Here is a 23,882-nt window from a genome sequence, read left to right on the forward strand (position 1 = left end):
AGTGGAGAGGAGAAAATTGGGGCAAGACAGTGTAAATAATTTTGGTCACTGCTTATGGTAGGGAGTCGAACAGATACTGCTGAAAAAAGAATATTAAATGTGTTATGTAAATCTATTGCACATATTTGTTATATTATATAAAGACAATTACGAGAATGAAAACACAAACCTGGACTTCCTGCTGGTCCAGTGGTTAATACTCTGCGCTTCCACTTCAGGGGGCATGAGTTCCATCCCTGGTCAGGGAACTAAGATCCCACATGCTGCGTGGTGTGGTCAAAAGAAAAAACCCACAAACCTTTCCATATTTTAGAACATACACATTAAAAAATGCCCTTAAATTTCAACCCAGTAATTCCACTTCTGAGTAAATGTACAAGATTATTAATTTCCGTATTAGCAGAAAATGGGGAAAATCTGTACATCCACCAACAGGTGACTGTTAAAAGAATGATACATCCATTCAATGAAATAGTTTGTGTCCATCTTAATGGATGACTGAAGCAGCTCAGTATGTGCTAAAATGAAGAGATATTCAGAATATATCCTTACATTAAAAAACAAGGCACAGAACAATGCATATAATGTTACCATTTACGTAAAAAGAAAAGAGAATATATGTAGTGTGTGTGTGTATGTGCACACACATGTGTATATATACATAGGCTCTGGAAAGATATTTATAAAAGAGATAAGAGTGATTAATCCTGGGAGGAAAACTGTGTGGCAGAAGACAGGAATGAAAGAGGGAGGCTCCTTTCATACTTCTTTCCATTTTGTATCTTTTTAATTTTGCACCTTGTTTATGTGGTACCTACCAAAAAACTTGACATTTCACTATTAAAAATGTTTATTTTTTTATTATGATTTTTCCTTTCATTTTATTAGGACACAGACATAGTGAAATATTTCTTAATATTTAATTCTTTCAATGTACTGTTGTAACCACTTCTTAATCAAAAGAATTCTTTTAATATTTTTTAATATCTTTAAATATTTTTTAATGGGCTTTAAGAGCCTATGGAATAGTAGTGGAATAATAATGGAACAATTGACACATAGGTTTTACCAAAAGCTTTCTGCACTTTAATTATGGAAATTCCTGGACTGGACTCTTTGGTGGTAATATATTAATAAAGATATAAATCCAACCTTAAGGTTAACAGAGACAGGCTCAGCTGTGTACATAGAACATGTCTCAGTCTTTGTCATTTCAAGTTTGGTGTGAATAAGAGATGCCTCCCTTTATGCATCACAGAAATACCTTCAAAATTGTCTTACACCATGAAGTACCACTGGATCCAGCAGTTTCACCAACAGAGACTGAGCTGAGAATAAAGGGGATCATGGAGAAACTAGACCAGCTGATCCCACCCAGACCCTTCACCCACGTGAGCTCCACCACCAGCGCCACACACAGCAAAGCCACCCTCCTCAGCTCTCAAGACACATACTGCAGCAGGGATCAGCTAGACGTCCTGCTGGAGGTGAGGGACCACTTGGGATGCAGAAAGGAATATGGCGGGGATTTCCTGAGGGCCAGTATGTCCTCCCCAGCCCTGAAGGCAGGCGCTTTGGGAAAGGTGACAGACTTCAACAATGGCACCTACCTTGTCAGCTTCACCCTGTTCTGGGAGGGCCGGGTGTCTCTGTCTCTCCTGCTCATCCTCCCCAGTGAAGGGGTGTCGGTTCTCTGGAGGGCAAGGAACCAAGGCTATGACAGGGTGATCTTCACAGGCCAGTTTGCTAATGGCACCTCCCATGTCAATACTGATTGTGCCCTCATTTTAAATTCAAGTGCTGAACTGTGTGAGAACCTGGATACTCGTGTCCAAGAAGCCTTTTACTAAAGTCTACAAATAATAAATGTTGGAGAGGGTGTGGAGAAAAGGGAACCCTCCTGCACTGTTGGTGGGAATGTAAATTGGTACAGCCACTATGGAAAACAGTATGTAGGTTCCTCAGAGATGCCACGTGATACAGCAATCCCACTCTGGGCATACACCCAGACAAAACTATAATTCAAAAAGATACATGCACCTCAATGTTCATAGCAGCACTATTTACAATAGCCAAGACATGGAAACAATCTAAATGTCCATCAACAGATGAATGGATAAAGAAGATGTGGTACACACACACACACACACACACACACACACACACACACACAATGGAATATTAGCCACAAAAAAGAACAAAATAATTCCATTTGCAGCAACATGGATGGAACTAGAGATTATCATACGAAGTGAAGTAAGTCAGAAAGAGAAAGACAAATACCATATGATATCACTTATATGTGGAATCTAAAATATGACACAAATGAACTTTTATGAAACAGAAACAGACTCACAGACATAGACAACAGACTTGTGGTTGCCAAGGGGAGTGGGTGGGGAAGGGATGGAGTGGGAGTCTGGGATTAGCAGATGCAAACTATTATATATGGAATGGATAAACAACAAGGTCCTACTGTATAGCACAGGGAACTATATCCAATATCCTGTGATAAACCATAATGGAAAAGAATACAGAAAAGAATATATATGTATATGTATAACTGAATCACCTTGTTGTATAGCAGAAATTAACACAACATTGTAAATCAACTATACTTCAACAAAATTTTGTTTAAAAAGAAGCCTTTTACTATGTGAGGCCTCAACACATGCTCTGTGAGGCCCTGATCATGTGACCACCAGAGACTCAGTCAAGAAGGGTAGAGACTTTTACATAGCGCAAGCAAGCTTTCAAACTAATGTGCATTGAGACATTTTCCTATAGCAACCACTCCAATCATTTTAATTAACAGTGAGCGCTGCACTCTCAATGTTCAAATACCTATGGGTTATCAGCATTATTCTCCTAAAGGCCACAGTTCTATCAGGTGATTTTCTCCATACAGGTGGTTCAGGCCTGGGGATGGATGGTTCCCTGCCCTTGTAGGCCCCAAAGTACTGCATCATTCCTTGTTGGTTTCCTTAAATCTCGCCTTTATTAAACTCTCCTGGGTCACCAAGTTTGCGCCTGTCATGTTTCCTCCTGGGCTCCTGAATGAGCCAGAGGAAACTTCATGTGCAAATTTACTAAAAGGGCGTTTACAAAATTGAAAGAAGGTAATGCAGCTGGGGGTTAGACAAGGAGGAAGATGATGAAAGATGAGGAGGGAAGGTGGCCGAGGCCAGCCATATCATGAAGAATCTGATAAAGGAGTTTGGATTTTATTTCAAGTAAAATAGGAAGATATCAAGGTGTTCCATGCAGGAAGATAGTCTTCTTTCTTATTAATCTGTATTTTATTAAACTAATACTTATGCATTGTCCAAAACATCAAATTGAGCTCACTACAGCATCAATTGTACCAAAACCCAGCAGTTTCTACCACACTCTCCCCATCCCCCCATACAATCACTCTGAATTATTTTAACTGTTTTAAACACTATTTACCACCATATTTTTTAGCTATTATGCTTATGTAGTTTGATCAACTTAATTTTCTAAACAAATCTCAATTTTATGAACAATCGACGCAATTTTCTGAATAAATCTCAATTTTCTGAACAAATCAGGGATTTTCTCAGGTAGAGGAAGCCCAGAGGCAAAGCAGGGATGGCACATGACCCAATACGCCATCAAGACCCATCTGAGACCTTTCTGCTCTAACTCCCCTCATTAGCACATGACTTTCTCTCTCATCCTTGTCACCTCAGTGTCTCAAGATGGATGCTGCACCTCCAGCAACTCAACTGTATTCCAGGCAAGAAGAGGAAGGGCAAAGGACACATTTCAACTGCATCTGCCACCCAATGACTTCTGATCATGTGTCACATGTATCACACATGTGGCTAGATTGATATAAAATGACCACTCTTACTGACAAGAAAGGAAATAAATTTTTTTTTGCTAAGGATGTTGCTACCGTATGTTCTGTTAGGAAGGAAAAGAGAAGAATGGACCCCAGGTAGGTCTCTAGCAGTGTTTGTAACACTGCTATGTCTTCCTTTTGCCATTTTGGCATTTTATATCAATTCCCTAGGTTGGTTGTAAAAGATTTCGTTCTCTTACATCACACTTGCACCACATTTTCCTTTACTACTTTCTCTAACTATACACAAGGGCTTTACTAAGTTAACTTAGCAGTGTTTTGCATTGCTAATTAAATTTTGCTATCTGCTGAGCCAAGTAGTACACCTTCCTTCCCCTCTCCAAAAAAATACAAATTTCTTGGTTTTACTGAAATTTCATTTGCTTTGTTTTCTATGTATTTTTCTTTAATTTGTCCACATCCTCCATCATAACTGTCAAAATTCTTCCATTCTTATTTTCCAAAACATTGACGGCATCAGATAAGGTTTCAAGTCTATCTTTATCCCTGCAGAATTCTTGCCCGGAGCCCTTTGCCACCTATTCTGGTTGGGAATGACTGCTTTCTACCTGCTATACAAGGAAGAAAATGACCTAGGAACTCCTCACCATTTCCCTGTACAGCATCTCCGGTCTCCTGAGTTTACTGCTTATTTGGCTTAAGCATATCTTTCAAAAACTTTCTTAGAAAAGAAAAATTTAATTTTTACTTCTTGCTTATCTAAAAATATCTTTATTCTACCTTGGCACTTTTTGGAAAGTTTGGTTGGGTTTAGATTTCTGAGTTGATTAATGATTCTCCTTCAGAATTTTAAAGTCCGTTATTTTTCAGTTTTCTCTAACTACAGAGTTTGGTGCCATTATGATTCCTAATACTTGCTATGTCATCTGTTTCTCTCCTCATCTCTTTTCTTCAAATCATCTCTATACACTGGTGTTGTGATTATTCAATTTAAGGTGGGTAGGAGTAGGGATTTTTTTCAACTATTGTGCTGGACACACCCGATATCTTTTCAAACTGGAGGCTAGTACTCTTAATTTCAGAAATATTGTATTTTCCTGGTATTTTCTCTATTTTCTCCTTCTGGAATTCCTAATAGTCTATTATATCGCCTGGATTTACCTTGTAGACTTAAGTTTTCTACTGTATACCACTGTATCTTTTGCTATATTTTCTGCCAGATTTTCTTGTTCTTATCTTTTGGCACTTCTGTTGTTTTTTTTTTTTTCAGTCACTGTATTTTTTTTCATTTTAGAGCTCCTAATTGTTCTCTGGTTATACTTTTTCACAGCATCCCATTATTTCCTGGATGCAATATTTTCTCTTACATGACGAAAACATTCAGATTATTATTATGATGTGGTAAATTTTTTGAAATTTTATTTTATTCTTTACATTGTCCCTGTTGCTTCTGGGTTTCTTTTATCTGTGTGATTATTTAGTCTCTCTTTCAAGTAGGAGGTATTCATCAAATACCTGAAATCCTTAGATGTCTGCTCATATCTTTTCATTGGGCACTTGAAAATCAACATGGATGATGTATGTACATGGATGGGGCTGGTCAACAGGAACATCTCACTGTGCAGTGATAAGGTGGCAAAAGGCCTATTCAGTGGACTACACACACACACACACACACACACACACACACACACACACACCAGTACCTGGAAGCTTTTCTCTTGGCCCGTCCAATTTCTCAAGAGAAAAACATCCCCTAATCTCTGAGGAGTCCAGCTCCTGTCCAAAATCCTATGTATGACCTTTCAGTCCTGACCATAGGTAACTGCAAAGGCTTTATCTGACAAGGTCTCATGGGGAAAGCTGTCCCACTTCTCACACCAGACCTAGTGCACAGCCAGTGTTTGGCAGTTTCTGGAGGTAGTTACAGTCAAGGACTCAGACTTCCAACCATGCTCTTTTGCATATCTTCACTTAGAAAGGTGCCTGACAAATAGTGAGCACCCAATAATATTAGCTGAACAAATGAAATGTCTGCAAAGTGGCAGGCACCGTGCTAGGCACTGGGGATACAGTGATTGTGCCAGCACCTGGCCTAATGGAGCCTATATTCTAGAGGAGGAATCTGAGGCTAACAGAGGGACCCTAAGCTCATCTGTATGTGTGGTAGGGGGAAGGGCAGTCATGGAAGCCTTCTTTGAGAAAGCAGTATTTGAGCTGAGATATAAAAGTTGGGAAGGTGATAGAGATGGGGATGGGGCAGAGAAAATGAAAAGCATCTGAAAATCCATGAGGAAGGGAAAAGCATGGTGTGGCCATATCATAGTGCTGTATTATGGGAGAGAGTGATGTGAAATGGAGCTGGAGATATTGGGGTGGGGGGAGGGGGAGGGCAGGCGGCAGTCCTCCAAGGGAGAGACATCTTCAAAGGAACACAAACCTACCACACTAACAAGGGCCAATTCCAAGGGGACGGCACCCGGTTTTAGTTATATTATCCCTCGTGCTTTTCTGCTTTATAAACTTATCAAAAAAAAAAAGATCAGGGCTTCCCTGGTGGCGCAGTGGTTGAGAGTCCGTCTGCTGATGCAGGGGACACGGGTTCGTGCCCCAGTCCGGGAGGATCCCACATGCCGTGGAGCAGCTAAGCCCGTGAGCCATGGCCGCTGAGCCTGCGCGTCCGGAGCCTGTGCTCCGCTACGGGAGAGGCCACAACAGTGAGAGGCCCACGTACCGCAAAAAAAAAATAAAAAAAATAAAAATAAAAAAAAAGATCAATCTAGCTGCAAATTGGATAACAGGTTAGAGTGGGTCAAGAGTATTTGTGATTTGGGATAGAAGAAAAATGTTCTACAGTTAGGTTTTAGAGATGGCTGCATATACTAAAAACTACTGAACTGTACACTTTAAATGGGTAAATTTACGCTATGTGAATTATATCACAATAAAGCTGGTTTGTTGGGGTAATTTTTTTTTTTAAGTAAATGTGAGGAAACAAGTTTTCCGGCTATTCCTGTAACCTGGATGATAGGATGATAATATAAGCCAGGGTGACACTGGCAGAAATAAAGAGAAGTAGGGAGATTCAGAAGATATTTAGTAGGCAAAATAAAAATGGACCTGTTTAATGGAGATGTTGACTGAAAAAAAATGCACAACCTAAAAGTTGAGAATTATGTTTTATTTGATGGACAAAACTGAGGACTGAAGCTTGGAAGAGAGTCTCTCAGATAGCTCTGAGGGACAGCTCCAAAGAGGTAAGGGAGGAGCAAGGATATACAGGGGTTTTTGCAACAAAAACCAGGTAGTAGGAACATCAAAAGATTACTGTTGATTAAAGAAAACCAGATATCTCAAGTTAATGAATTTAGTGAGCTTTTTTGTGTATGGGAAGATGCAAGAGTCTGGGCTATTGAAATCATTCCTTTTATATGCACCTTAACCATCTAGGTAGGGCCAGTGCCCTGCTTTCCATCCTGACTTCCCTCAGGGCGCACAGTAGGGGGTGGCTGTAGTGGCCTAGGGCTTGATGGTGGCAACATCCTTTGTTTACTGATATGGTAGGCAACATTTTTCATCCACAGAGAGGAGAGGACAAGAATATATTTCTAACCCTCACATATACGGTCAAATGATTTTTGACAAGGGTGCCAAGACAATTTAATGGATAAAGGACAGTTTTTTCCACAAAAAGTATTGAAAAAACTGGATTCCATATGCAAAAAGAATGAAGTTTGATCCTTACCTTAGACCATGGAAAAAAAATAACTCAAAATGGATCAAAGGCCTAAATTTAAGACCTAAAACTATAAAACTCTTAGAAGAAAACAAGGAAAGCATTATAACATTGGATTTGGCAATGATGTCTTGGATATAACACCCAAAGCACAGGCAACAAAAGCAAAATTAGGTAAATTTGACTACATCAGAATTTAAAACTTCTGTGCCTCAAAAGACACAATCAACAGAGTGAAAAAGCAACCTACGGAATATGGAAGAAAATAATTGCAAATTAAATGCCTGATAAGGAACTAATATCCAGAGTGTATTAAAGAACTGCTACAACTCAACATCACAAATCCAAATAACCTGATTTTTTTAAATGGGCAAAGGACTTGAAAAGACATCTCTCCAAAAAAGATATACAGATGGCCAACAAGCAAAGAAAAGATGCTCAATATCACTAATCATTAAAGAAATGATTTAAATGATTTAAATGACTAATCATTTAAAGAAATGTAAATCAAAACCACAATGAGATATCATCTCACACCCATTAGGGTGGCTGCTACAGAAAATTTTTAAAAACAGAAAATAACAAATGTTCACGAGGAGGTGGAAAAATTGGAACCCTTGTGCACTACTGGTGCGAATGTAAAATGGCGTGGCCACCATAGAAAACAGTATGGCAGTTCCTCAAAAAATTAAAAATAGAATCACCAAATGATCTAGCAATACCACTTCTAAGTATATATCCCCAAAAGAATTAAAAGCAGAGTGTCAAAGAGAATTTGCACACCCATGGTCATAATAGCTTTACTCATACCAGCCAAGAGGTGAAAGCAAACCAAATGTCAATCAACAGATGAATGGATAAACAAAATGTGATTCACACACACACACACACACACACACACACACACACACAGAGGAATAATATTCAGTCTTGAAAAGGAAGGAAATTCTGACACATGCTATAACATGCATGAACCTTGAAGACATTATGCTAAGTAAAATAAGCCAGTCACAAAAAGACAAATGCTGTATGATTTCACTTATATGAAGTATCCACAGTAATCAAACTCATATAAACAGAAAGTGGAATGGTAGTTGCCAGGGGCTGGGAGGAATAGAAGAATGGGGAATAGTTATTAATGCACATAGAGTTTCAGTTTTGCAAGATGAAAAAGTTCTGAAGATTGGTTGCACAACAATGTGAATATACTTAAGATTATAAAACTGTACACTTAAAAACAGTTAAGATGATAAATTTTATGTTTATACGTATTTTACTGCATTTTAAAATCTATATATATTTTTATTTCTTCTAACACAGTAGAGACAATGTAATCTAAAAAGACATCTGCTAGGACTTCCCTGGTGGCACAGTGGTTAAGAATCCGCCTGCAGTGCAAAGGACGTAGGTTCAAGCCCTGGTCCAGGAAGATCCCACATGCCGTGGAGCACATGTGCACCACAACTACTGAGCCTGCACTCTAGAGCCTGCGAGCCACAACTACTGAAGCCTACATAGCTAGCGCCGGTGCTCCGCCACAGGAGAAGCCACTTCAGGGAGAAGCCCGCACACCGCAACAAAGAGTAGCGCCCGCTCGTCACAACTAGAGAAAGCCTGCGTGCAGCAATGAAGACCCAAGGCAGCCAAATTAATTGATTAACTAACTAAAAATACATCTGCTCAAAATACCCAGAAATTCTAGGTGATTTATAACATCTTTTTTAAATGAATAATCTTATAAAATCCCATAGAATTTCATATCATATATAACCTGGCAATTACCAAATTTATATATATAATGTGGACATTTCCTCTCATGTCTCCCAGCATCATAAATTCAACTGTCAATCTACATCTCCATTTGTATGGCTTAACAGACATCTCAAGCTTGTGATCTAAGTGTCCAAAACCAAATTCTTGATTTTCCTCCACCAAACTGTTCTATCCAGTCTTCCTCATCTCAGCAAATAGCAGTACATTCCTTGCCAGTTGTCTAAGCCTAAAACCCTTGAAGTCTCTCCCATATATTCAATATTCAGTTTATTATCAAATCCTATTTTCTCCACCTTCAAGCCATACCCAGAATTTTACCACTTCTCACCACCTCCGCCATAACCACCCAAGTGTACACCATCATCACCTCTCACCCACAATACTGCAATAGCCTTCAACTTTGTCTCCCTACTTCCATCCTTGGGCCCCATAGTCTATTTTCTGCAACCAGACAAATCCATTTAAAATACAAATCAGATCACATTCGTGCATGTCATATCTTTGCTCAAAACCCTCCAATGATTTTTCATCTCACTGAGAGTATAAGCAAAAAATCTCATCCTGACTCACAAGGCTTTACATGGTCTTGCCTCTCATTACCTCTCTGGCTTCATACCCTGCCATCATTGCCCCTCATTCATTACCCTCCAGCCTCACTGGCTTTCTTATTTTCACTCAGACAAGAAGAAAGGGGCCTGAAATCCCTGCATAAGCCTAAACCTTCAAAGGGCTACTCTCAGAGAAGGGAGAACTGGAAAAAAATATACGCATGAAAGATGACAACGAAGTTTGTCTGTCTTGTCCTAGATTCTGATAGAAAAGGGGAAGTCTCCCTTTATGAGTTAGTAAGCACAGACCTGCCTTGATAAAGATCTGAAATTCTAAGCCATACTACCTGTTCAATTCAGGAAACCTCAATCCAATAACTAAGTAAATAAATAAGCAAGTAAGCTGGGGCTAATTCCCTAGGGGAACTTGACAGAAACAAATACAAACTCTTTCAGAATTCACACACTCAAACCAAACCACACAGAATTCCCATGGTAAATCTCACCAACCATAATATGATTCACAATCTAGATTTACAACAACACAAGAAAACCATCTAGGGGACTTCCCTGGTGGCGCAGTGGTTAAGACTCTGCACTCCTGATGCAGGGGGCCCAGGTTTGATCCCTGGTCAGGGAACTAGACCCCACATGCATGCTGCAACTAAGAGTTCACAGGCCACGACTAAGGAGCACGGAAGCTGGGCTCCTTTTTTAATATTCTCACCAATATAATGAGATCCTAAGTCTCTCCAAAAGCCTTCCCTCTGGTCCTGAACTGTAATGCACTTCATTTGACTGCTCTCTTGGCTTTCTTGGAGCTTCCCTGATCCATTAGCCCTGGAATAGATAAGGCACCTGCCTCCATGCCCCAAAGAGTTCTCCCTAAAACTTTAAGTCACCATACTTGAACAGCAAAACAGTCATCCAGAATCCAATCGTTTCCTACATAAAAATACTCTTAACTACACCACAACAATAATAGATATTACGTCCTCCCAAATTAAAAAGAAGGTCATTCAAAGATGATATGAGGTTCAGGTTCATTTCAATGCCTGAAGAAGTAACAGGCTAATTTTCTGTTTCCCTTTTTTGAAGGTCTAGTCTATACACTGAAATAATGGAACAGATTGAACCCACTGAGGTCTCAGCGTGTAACTATAAGTCTGCTCTTTGCTGTAAGAGGTGATGCTTAGGGCAATGGTTCTCAAATTGACCCGACGTCTTAGAATCACCTGAAGGGATTTTTAAAAAGAGAAATTCCCCAGTTTTTACACTGAAAATTAGATCTGGAATAGGGTCCCCAAATCTATTCTTGTTTGTTAACTCCCTGTGTAGTAACACTGCTAAATTTTAGAACTACTGCTTTAGAGGATGACATTCTTACTTGGCCTCAGTCCTGATCTGGCTCCAACATAATGGTCTTCAGGGTCATAAGTTAGAGTTGTTGTTAAAGATGGCAGCATATTCCTAAGCAATTCATGGGTCAAAGAGAATACCAAACCTGCAACTACAGAAACAGTCTAGAAAGTCTAGAAATAGACCTACAAGATACATTCAACTGATTTTCTTTCTTTTTTTAATTAATTTATTTATTTTTGGCTGCATTGGTTCTTCATTGCTGCTCACAGGCTTTCTCTAGTTGCAGCAAGTAGGGGCTTCTCTTCATTGCGGTGCACGGGCTTCTCACTGAGGTGGCTTCTCTTGTTGCGGAGCTCAGGCTCTAGGTGTGCAGGCTTCAGTAGTTTTGGCTCACAGGCTCAGTAGTTATGGCTCGTGGGCTCTAGAGCGCAAGCTCAGTAGTTGTGGCGTACGGGCTTAGTTGCTCCGTGGCATGTGGGATCTTCCCAGACCAGGGCTCGAGCCCATGTACCCTGCATTGGCAGGCGGATTCTTAGCCACTGCGCCACCAGTGAAATTCTCAACTGATTTTCAACAAAGGCACCAAGATAATTCAATAGGAAGTGGATATTTTTTTCTACAAATCGTGTTGGAACAACCAAAGAGCTACTGGGTAAAAATAATGAATCCTGACTCTACATACACTTCATCCCAAAAGTTAATTGGGAATGAATGATAGGATCAAAAAAAGCTAAAACTGTAAAGCTTCTACATGAAAATATAGAATATATTTGCAATATTCAGGTAGGCAAAAATTTCTTAAATGAAACACAAAAAACAACAACCATAAAAGAAAAAAAATGACAAGAAGGGAATTCATTAAAATTAAAACCTCCTATTCTTCAGAAGACACTGCAAAGAAAAGATAAACCACAGACTAGAAGAAAATATTTAGAATCATAAATCTGACAAAGAACTTATATCCAGAACATATTAATATAAAGAATTCCTACAACTCAAATAACTAAAAGACAACCCAATTTAAAAATAGTCAAAAGGCTTGAACACTTAACAAAAAAAGCTATATAAACGGCCAAGAGGAAGCACACAAAAAGATGCCTAATATCATTAGACAACAGAGAAATACAAATTAAAACCACAATGAGATTCTATTTTGTACCCCCCAAAATGACTAAAAGGAGAGACTGACAATACCAATTATTAGTAAGGATGTGAACAACTAGAGTCTCATGCATTTCCAGATAGAGTCTGTAATGGTACAACTACTGGGAAAAGATTGGCACTTCCTTTAAAATTAAGCATACATCGACCCCTTGGCCCAGCAATGCCATTAAGTATTTACCCAAAAGAAATGAAAACATATCCACAAAAGGACTTTTACAGGAATGTCCAGGCTGCTTTATTCATTATAGTCCAACATTGGAAACACCTCAAAAGTCCATCCAGAGGACATAGGATAAACTGTGGTACAGTCAAACGATACAATTTTTAAAACTCAGTAATTTTAAAACTCAGCAGTTTAAAAAAAATGTGCCACTGATACAAGCAACAATATGGATTAACCTAAAAGTCATTATGCTGAGGGAAAGTACTCAGACACAGAGAGCACTACTGTATGATTTCATTCATATGAAGTTCAGGAATCAACAAAATGACTCTGGTGATAGAAATCCAAACAGTGGTTGCCCGGTAGGGGACTGATTGGAAGGGGGCAGAAGGAAAGCTCAAGGGAGGGGCTCGGCATCTTGCTTGGTGTGTTGGTTACACAGACTTGTCAAAACTCAACAAACTGTACAATTAAGAAATGCATTTCATTGTACATAAATTTTACTTCAATAAAAAACTTATCAAATTGTACTATTCAAATATGTGCATTTCAATGTTTGTAAATTATACTCAATTTTTACAAAAGTTAAAAATAAGTGCAGCTATAGAACATTACACCTATAAAAGCAACAACATCTACAAATCAAAATTGATATGATGAGGACAACTACATTCAGAAGAAATCTCACAGCCTTAAATATATTTATTTTTAAAAACAGAAAATGAAAATAAATTTGAAAACATGTCAAAAAAGAAGAGAAACCTGAGAGATAAGGAGAAATGAATTAATAATGATGTAAAAATAATGATATAGAAATTATTAGAAAACAAAAATAGATATGATAAATAAATCCAAGAAATAATTTCTTTGAAAATATCAATAAAGTAGACAAAGCTTACAGATTTAGACAACAGAAAATATATTCAAATCATTAAAAATGAGAATCAGGCTTTATTCACAGATATACAAGTACACTGTAATGCTATAAGAAATTTAAATGCACCACTCTAGGCTAAAAATTCCAAAAATAAGGATGAAACACACGATTTTCTAAAAAACACATACCCTTCCAGAAATGATTTGAGAAACTAGTCCATGTGGATACCAACAACTGTGGAAGAAATGGAAATTTTTGCCTAGGGAATAACTCCAAATGCTGTACCATGTCTAGACAATTTTACCATTGAGTTCTAGCAGAGCTTCAAGGAAAGATAATTCACATATCACTTAAAGTGTTCCAGAGTACAGAAAAAGATGGCACACTGCCCAATTCATTTTCCCAAACCAGCAATACTCTAATCCCCAAGTCCAACAAATAGAGCACAAAAATGTAAATCACAAACTAATCTCCCTATATAACATGCTAATCCAGTAGCATGTAAAATATACCAGTTAATTAGTCACTTCAGTACCTCAGAAGATTAAAAAATAGTTCTTTTAATAAATGCAAAGATTAAAAATTAAACGAAATATTAAAATAAATACAAAAGCTTCCTGACAATAGAGGAAAACCTCCTTAATCAATTAGAGAATAGTTATTGTATAGAGATAGCCAATATTAGAGTTAATGATGAAATACTAGAGCCCATTCCCATTAAATTTAGCAACAAGAGCAGTGTGCTGGTTATTATTTAGCACTTTCCTGGAAGTTCCAGCCAATGCAATAAAGGACAGAAGAATTATTTTAATTGGTAAATTTTAGAAACATGGGGACAAATTACTCTCTATTTTCAGATCATGCTTCTTTAAATGCAAAACCTAAGTAAATCAAATGAAAATTCACTAGTAGAAGTCATTAAGGTAATTAGTTTTAAAATATACAAAAGTCTAGAGAGCTTCAAGATAGGGGAGGAGTAAGACGTGGATATTACCTTCCTCCCCACAAATACATCAGAAATACATCTACATGTGGAACAACTCCTACAGAACACCTAGTGAACGCTGGCAGAAAACCTCAGACTTCTCAAAAGGCAAGAAACTCTCCATGTACCTGGCTGAGTGGCTGACAGGGTCTTGGTGCTCTGGCCAGGTGTCAGGCCTGAGCCTCCAAGGTGGGAGAGCCGAGTACAAGACACTGGTCCACAAGAGACCTCCCGGCCCCATGTAATATCAAACAGCAAAAGCTCTCCCAGAGATCTCCATCTCAACACTAAGACCCAGCTCTACTCAAAAACCAGCAAGCTACCGTGCTGGACACCCTATGCCAAACAACTAGCAAGACAGGAACACAACCCTACCCATTAGCAGAGAGGCTACCAAAAATCATAATAAGGTCACAAACACCCCAAAACACACCACTGAACACTGTCCTGCCCACCAGAAAGACACGATCCAGCCTAATCCACCAGAACACAGGCACTACTCACCTCCACCAGGGAGTCTACACACCCCACTGAATCAACCTTTGCCACTAGCAGCAGACACCAAAAACAATGGGAACTAAGAACATGCAGCCTGCCCAAAGGAGACCCCAAACAAACACAGTAAGTTAAGCAAAATGAGAAGACAGAGAAACACAGAGCAGATGAAGGAGCGAGGTAAAAACCCACCAGACCAAACAAATGAAGAGGCAATAGGCAGCCTACCTGAAAAAGAATTCAGAGTAATGATAGTAAAGATGATCCAAAATCTAGGAAATAGAATACAGAAAATACAAGAAACGTTTAACAAGGACCTAGAAGAACTAAAGAGCAAGCAAACAATGATGAACAACACAATAAATGAAATTAAAAATTCTCCAGAAGGAATCAATAGCAGAATAACTGAGGCAGAAGAACGGATGAGTGACCTGGAAGATAAAATAGTGGAAATAACTACCGCCAAGCAGAATAAAGAAAAAAGAATGAAAAGAATTGAGGACAGTCACAGAGACCTCTGGGACAACATTAAATGCACCAACATTCGAATTATAGGGGTCCCAGAAGAAGAAGACAAAAAGAAAGAGACTGAGAAAATATTTGATGAGATTATAGTTGAAAACATCTCTAATATGGGAAAGGAAGTATTCAATCAAGCCCAGGAAGCACAGAGAGTCCCATACAGGATAAATCCAAGGAGAAACATGCCAAGACACATATTAATCAAACTTCCAAAAATTAAATTCAAAGAAAAAAATATTAAAAGCAGCAAGGGAAAAGCAACAAATAACATACAAGGGAATCCCCATAAGGTTATCAGCTGATCTTTCAGTAGAAACTCTGCAAGCCAGAAGGGAGTGGCATGACATATTTAAAGTGATGAAAGGGATAAACCTACAACCAAGATTACTCTACCCAGCAAGGACCTCATTCAGATTTGACGGAGAAATTAAAACGTTTACAGACAAGGAAAAGCTAAGAGAATTCAGCACCACCAAACCAGCTTTACAACAAATGCTAAAGGCACTTCTCTAGTCAGGAAACACAAGAGAAGGAACAGACCTACAATAACAAACCCAAAACAATTAAGAAAATGGTAATAGGAACATACATATTGATAATTACCTTAAATGTAAATGGATTAAATGCTCCAACCAAACGACATACAGACTGGCTGAATGGATACAAAAACAAGACCTGTATATATGCTGTCTACAAGGACCCACTTCAGACCTAGGGACACATACAGACTGAAAGTGAGGGGATGGAAAAAGATATTCCATGCAAATGGAAATCAAAAGAAAGCTGGAGTAGCAATTCTCATATCAGACAAAACAGACCTTAAAATAAAGACTACTGGGCTTCCCTGGTGGCACAGCGGTTGAGAGTCTGCCTGCCGATGCAGGGGACACGGGTTCGTGCCCCAGTCCGGGAAGATCCCACATGCCGCGGAGCGGCTAGGCCTGTGAGCCATGGCCGCTGAGCCTGTGCGTCTGGAGCCTGTGCTCTGCAATGGGAGAGGCCACAACAGTGAGAGGCCTGCGTACCGCAAAAAACATAATAATAATTAAAAAAAATAAAAATAAAGAAATAAAATAAAGACTATTACAAGAGACAAAGAAGGACACTATATACTGATCAAGGGATCAATCCAAGAAGAAGATATAACATTGTAAATATTTATGCACCAACATAGGAGCACCTCAATACATAAGGCGAATGCTAACAGCCATAAAAGAGGAAATTGACAGTAACACAATCATACTAGGGGACTATAACAACCCACTTTCACAATGGACAGATCCAAAAATGAAAGTAAATAAGGAAACACAAGCTTTAAATGATACATTAAACAAGATGGACTTAATTGATATTTACAGGACATTTCATCCAAAAACAACAGAATACACTTTCTTCTCAAGTGCTCATGCAACATTCTCCAGGATAGATCATATCCTGGGTCACAAATCAAGCCATGGTAAATTTAAGAAAATGGAAATCGTATCAAGTATCTTTTCCAATCACAATGCTATGAGACTAGATATCAATTACAGGAAAAACTCTGTAAAAAATACAAACACATGGAGGCTAAACAATACACTGCTAAATTACCAAGAGATCACTGAAGAAGTCAAAGAGGAAATCAAAAAATACCTAGAAACAAATAACAATGAAAGCACAACAACCCAAAACCTTTAGGATGCAGCAAAAGCAGCTCTAAAAGGGAAGTTTATAGCAATACAATCCTACGTCAAAAAAAAAGAAACATCTCAAATAAACAACCTAACCTTATACCTAAATCAGTCAGAGAAAGAACAAAAAAACCCCAAAGTTAGCAGAAGGAAAGAAATCATAAAAATCAGATCAGAAATAAATGAAAAAGCAATGAAGGAAACGATAGCGAAGATCAGTAAAACTAAAAGCTGGTTCTTTGAGAACATAAACAAAATTGACAAACCATTAGCCAAACTCATCAAGATAAAAAGGGAGAGGACTCAAATCAATAGAATTAGAAATGAAAAAGGAGAAGTTACAATTGACACAGCAGAAATACAGAGGTTCATGAGACATTACTAAAAGCAACCATATGCCAGTAAAATGAACAACCTGGAAGAAATGGACAAATTCTTAGAAAAGCACAACCTTCCAAGACTGAACCAGGAAGAAATAGAAAATATAAACAGACCTATCACAAGCACTGAAATTGAAACTGTGATTTAAAATTTTCCAGCAAACAAAAGCCCAGGACCGGATGGATTCACAGGTGAATTCTACCAAACATTTAGAGAAGAGCTAACACCTATCCTTTTCAAACTCTTCCAAAATATAGCAGAGGGAGGAACACTCCCAAACTCATTCTACGAGGCACCATCACCCTGATACCAAAACCAGACAAAGATGTCACAGAAAAAGAAAGCAACAGGCCAATATCACTGATGAATAGAGATGAAAACATCCTCAACAAAATACTAGCAAACAGAATCCGACAACACATTAAAGGAATCATACACCATGATCAAGTGGGGTTTACCCCAGGAATGCAAGGATTATTCAATACACGCAAATCCATCAATGTGATACACCATATTAACAAACTGAAGGATTAAAAACCATATGATCATCTCAATAGATTCAGAAAAAGCTTTCGACAAAATTCAACACCCTCCAGAAAGCAGGCATAGAGGGAACTTACCTCAACATAATAAAGGCCATAGATGACAAACCCACAGCCAACATTGTTCTCAACAGTGAAAAAATGAAACCATTTCCACTAAGATCAGGAACAAGACAAGGTTGCCCACTCTCACCACTATTATTCAACATAGTTTTGGAAGTTTTAGCCACAGCAATCAGAGAAGAAAAAGAAAAAAAAGGAGTCCAAATCAGAAAAGAAGTAAAACTGTCACTGTTTGCAGATGACATCATACTATACATAGAGAATCCTAAAGATGCTATCAGAAAACTACTACAGGTGATCAATGAATTTGGTAAAGTAGCAGGATACAAAATTAATGCATAGAAATCTCTTGCATACCTATACACTAATGATAAAAATATGAAAGAGAAATTAAGGAAACACTCCCATTTACCATTGCAACAAAAAGAATAAAACACCTAGGAATAAACCTACCTAAGGAGACAAAAGACCTGTATGCAGAAAAGTATAACACACTGATGAAAGAAATTAAAGATGATACAAATGGATGGAGAAGTATACCATGTTCTTGGATTGGAAGAATCAACATTCTGAAAATGACTATACTACCAAAAGCAATCTACAGATTCAGTGCAATCCCTAACAAACTACCAATGGCATTTTTCACAGAACTAGAACAAAAAATTTCACAATTTGTATGGAAACACAAAAGACCCCGAATAGCCAAAGCAATCTTGACAAAGAAAAACGGAGCTGGAGGAATCAGGCTCTGGGACTTCAGACTATACTACAAGCTACAGTAATCAAGGCAGTATGATACTGGCACACAAACAGAAATAGAGATCAATGGAAGAGGAGAGAAAGCCCAGAGATAAACCCACACACATATGGTCACCTTATCTTTGATAAAGGAGGCAAGAGTATACAATGGGGAAAAGACAGACTCTTCAATAAGTGGTGCTGGGAGAACTGGACAGCTACATGTAAAAGAATGAAATTAGAACACTCCCTAACACCATACACAAAAATAAATTCAAAATGGATTAAAGACCTAAATGTAATGCCAGACATTATAAAACTCTTAGAGAAAAACATAGGCAGAACACTCTATGACATAAATCACAGCAAGATCCTTTTTGACCCACCTCCTAGAGTAATGGAAATAAAATCAAGAGTAAACAAATGGGACCTAGTGGAACTTAAAAGCTTTTGCACTGCAAAGGAAACCATAAACAAGACAAAAAGACAATCCTGAGATTGGGAGAAAATATTTGCAAAGGAAGCAACTGACAAAGGATTAATCTCCAAAATATACAAACAGCTCATGCAGCTCAATATCAAAAAAACAAGCCAATCCAAAAATGGGCAGAAGACCTAAATAGACATTTCTCCCAAGAAGACATACAGATGGCCAAGAGGCACATGAAAATTTGCTCAACATCACTAATCATTAGAGAAATGCAAATCAAAACTACAATGAGATATCACCTTACACGAGTCAGAATGGCCATCATCAAAAAATCTGCAAACAATAAATGCTGGAGAGGGTGTGGAGAAGAGAGAACCCTCTTGCACTGCCGGTGGGAATGTGAATTGATACAGCCACTATGGAGGACAGTATGGAGGTTCCTTAAAAAACTAAAAACAGAATTACCATACGACCCAGCAATCCCACAACTGGGCATGTACCCTGAGAAAATCATAATTCCAAAAGAGTCATGTACCCCAATGTTCATTGCAGCACTATTTACAATAGCCAGGACATGGAAGCAACCTAAGTGTCCATCGACAGATGAATGGATAAAGAAGATGTGGCACATATATACAATGGAATATTACTCAGTCAAAGAAAGAAACGAAATTGAGTTATTTGTAGTGAGGTGGATGGACCTAGAGACAGTCATACAGAGTGAAGTAAGTCAGAAAGAGAGAGACAAATACCGTATGCTAACACATATATATTGAATTTAAGAAAAAAAAAAACTGTCATGAAGAACCTAGGGGTAAGACAGGAATAAAGACACAGATCTACTAGAGGCAGTCTGCCTCAAGATATGCCAGTTTCCATTTCTTGAATAATTTTCAAACCATTTTAACATATCTACTTATTGAAAATGTAAACCTTACTCTTGCTTGTATTACTATGGAAAACTGGGAATATACCAATTAGGGAATACATAGATTAGGGTAGTGGGAAATGAAAGAATAAAAAGGTAACAGAATATAAATAAGTTCAGCAAGGTTTTATGAATAGAAACTTGGTGAAAGAAAGACAAACTATAGGAAGGAGTAAAATTACTGGTAGCTGGACATTGGGAACAGTGAGAGGAACCTAACTATTATAATCTAGCAATGCGAGATTACAACAAACAACTGGCTCAGTGAATGGGTAGGAGCCCAAGAAAGAATGCTGAAAAATCCTTGTGGATTGTACATGCTCAGTTCTCATAAAACAACCACACTTCCTACTGGAAAGAAGCTTATTTTTTTTTTTTATTGAAATATAGTTGATTTACAATGTTGTGTTAACTTCTGTACAGCAAAGTGATTTGGTTATATATATATACACATTTTTTATTTTCTTTTCCATTATGGTTTATCACAGGATACTGAATATATTAATAGTTCCCTGGGCAATACAGTAGGACGTTGTTGTTTATCCATTCTATATATAATAGTTTGCATCTGCTAATCCCAAACTCCCAATTCATCCCTTCCCCAACCCCTCCCCTCGGCAACAACAAGTCTATTGTCTATGTCTGTGAGTCTGTTTCTATTTCATAAAAGTTCATTTGTGTCATATTTTAGATTCCACATATAAGTGATACCATATGGTATTTGTCTTCTCTTTCTGACTTACTTTACTTAGTATAATAATCTCTAGTTCCATCTATGTTGCCGCAAGTGGCGTTATTTCATCCATTTTTATGGCTGTGTAGTATTCCATTGTATGTATGTACCACATCTGAAAGAAGCTTCTTAAAAAATGACACACATGCAGAGGAGTGCTGGACAGCCCATGTCTAAGTGTACAAGGATTCAAAGTACAAGGGTGGAAGGTATGGGAATGACAGACTGGGCATTTGGTGTGCATTATGGGGGGAAGATAGTTGTGCAAGACCTTTGTAGTTGTAGACTATTAGCTAAGGCACCTTGCACCTGCTTTCAACAAGGATGAATAACTAAAGAAATGTAATTTGCTGTTATGTAGGGAGGATGGAAGGGAGAAAGAAGATTTGTAAATGTTCAAAGTACAGTTAAAACTAATGGAAAATGCTCCAACATCCCAAATAATCAGCATGTGTTGATTCCCTTGTTTGTAAGGAGCAGATTTCCTGGGAGTTACTGTCTGAAATCTTTTCATTAGGACTGAGGTATTGTCTACACTTCAGAGACAACTCTAGTTGCTTAACTCAGTTCATTAAATCACAATATTGACAAGGCAAGTGTCTTGAGTGTCCAGGTCAGTTAACTGCCTTGTTTCAGAGCTAAAGGCTGCTCTCCTAACCGCAGAGTCAATTGTGAAGAGTCTGAATCCAAATTCATATTTGGATTCACACTAGGCTGTAGGCTACTTAAGAGCAGGAGATATTTTCTTCATCTCCTGAGACTTGCAGAGCTATGGTGCAGGCACTTGATAAATGGGTGAGGAAAGAGCAGGCATGCAACCACCACTTGCCAATGAGCACAAATTGAGAGATCCTTTAATGTCTTTCAGCTGAAACCTGCACATAGCCATCCTTAAGAAAGTAGCTGTGCTATGTTCCTCCACGTGCAGAGGTAGGAGAAATGTATGGCTGACGTTTCTGATACTTGCAAGTGTATAGGAAGGTCTGTAACCAAAAAACAGCAGGGCTTGGCTTCCCTGGTGTCGCAGTGGTTGAGAGTCAGCCTGCCGACGCAGGGGACGCAGGTTCGAGCCCTGGTCCGGGAAGATCCCACATGCCGCGGAGAGGCTGGGCCCGTGAGCCATGGCCACTGAGCCTGCGCGTCCCGAGCCTGTGCTCCGCAACGGGAGAGGCCACAACAGTGACAGGCCCACATGCCGCAAAAAAAAAAAAAAAAAAAAAAAAAAAAAAAAACAGCAGGGCTGAACATTGCTTATGAGGGGTATTTGTTTTACCAGAGAGTGAAAAGAAGGGGGAAACAAAAGATTGAGATAAGTTCTCACCTCCCAGTGGTTGCCCTTTGGAAGGAGGACAGATTGCAGAAATTTGCTAACAGAAAATTAAATGTCAACAATGACTCTTTGAAAGGAAAACTGACTTATACCTCTACACCACAGGATTGACTACTTTCCAACAGTTTCTGAAAGTACGTTTCTTCTATCTTAATTTTAAAATTCAAGCATCATTTTTTGAATCTCTTTAAATGTGATCTTCCTATGCTAATGGTCCTATTTGGGCTCATCTGCCTTTTCAACTTGTGAGTTACTTTTAAAATTTCACTTCTCCTGTCACAAGGAATATTAAAAACATTCTTCCTCTTCACATGTTCTAATAAAAAGTTCTGTCATTGCAGTTTTAATTCATCTGAGGTAGAGATCTGCCCTTTTTAGGCAACATGCTCAAAATTTGATTATCTTGTCATGTGTTTTAAAATCTTACCAAAATCTGGGATGAGTTCCTTTTCTGTACTGGGCTAACTTTGAAATTTGTTAAGCAATGAGATGGAAATTTCAGGACACCAATCAAAGGTCTCTTTTCCAAGGCAGGACTAAGCAACATTAAAATTACTTTGCAGTTTTCAGCCATCTGCCACGGTGTGACACCATCATCCCACCCCCACTGTAAGCTGGGAACTCACTTAGTACCAAGGGTTGGACAACCAAGTTCTGTGCACACAATAGGGCGAAGTTTCTGACTATTTTTGCTTAGGCCCTGGGGTAGAAATAACTCGTCCTTGGTGAATCCAATCATTACTCCAGAACCTCGTCTGAGGCAAGTTCAGTGTTCCCTGAAAGGGAGAATACTGTTCTTAACTGACTTAAAATTAACAAGTCACAATTTGATGACCCCTTTTTTGTTGTTGTTATGGTAAGTATAGAGGAATAGGGTAGTGGGCTTCAGGCCCATAAATGATGTTTAATAAATATCTCCGAAAACATTAGAGTGAATACTTTAACCACTGGGTCATTGGATTAATTATGACTCTCTCAGTTGTTAATGACAACAGTCTACTGCCAATCAGTTTAAGTAAGAAAGGGTATTATCACATTAAATGGGATACAAGGGTTCAAAGTGAGAGCTGGATCCACCACTCACGCTGTGTCACTGGAGCCCATCTCCCAACTTTGCTTCTGGTTAAGGGCTGGTTTCCTTCTTCAGAGAAGCCCTTCACCATGCAGAAAGAAAGGCGGCTGCCCAAAGACCCAGAGGCACATCCTTCTAGCTCAGCCACTGCAACAGGAACAAAGGATTTTCCTCCCCTAACATCTAGGTACCTATTCCGGGCATAAATCCGTATGGGCCATATGCCTATCCCTAAACCAATCACTTGGCCCAGGGGACCCCTAGCCATGTGTCTACAACCCATGTGGTGGAAAGACAGGGCACCAGGCCTGACAGGTTGACAGAATGACAGCTCACCTGGTGGGATGAGGGGAGGACTAGTTGCTCGAGAAAGTTAGACTTGGCAGATATATGGCTACTACAGTCAAACATTTTAAAGTGACAAATTCTATTCTTTAAAATAATAACAAAAAAAAAACCTATGGTTTATTTACCATCAGTAACAGGTGTGTGTGTGTGTTTCTACCGTCATGGAAGTGGATTACTTAAGAAACGTGTAGGG

The 23,882-nt window shown here is 38.7% G+C and overlaps 1 protein-coding gene across 1 annotated transcript in view; it reads left to right on the forward strand.

The window, feature by feature from the left end:
• Window positions 1-1,544: 1,544 nt before the first annotated feature.
• The window catches only part of LOC103070539 (NXPE family member 1-like), a 25,330-nt gene continuing 2,992 nt past the window's right edge, over window positions 1,545-23,882 (forward strand). The window contains 2 exon segments of the mRNA XM_082930938.1: window positions 1,545-1,847; window positions 4,382-4,415. Of these exon segments, the coding sequence (XP_082787064.1) occupies window positions 1,545-1,847; window positions 4,382-4,415 (337 nt within the window).

Source organism: Lipotes vexillifer, unplaced genomic scaffold (genome assembly GCF_000442215.2).
Source record: "Lipotes vexillifer unplaced genomic scaffold, Lipotes_vexillifer_v1.1 scaffold743, whole genome shotgun sequence".
In the NCBI taxonomy this organism is placed as follows: Eukaryota; Metazoa; Chordata; class Mammalia; order Artiodactyla; family Lipotidae; genus Lipotes; species Lipotes vexillifer.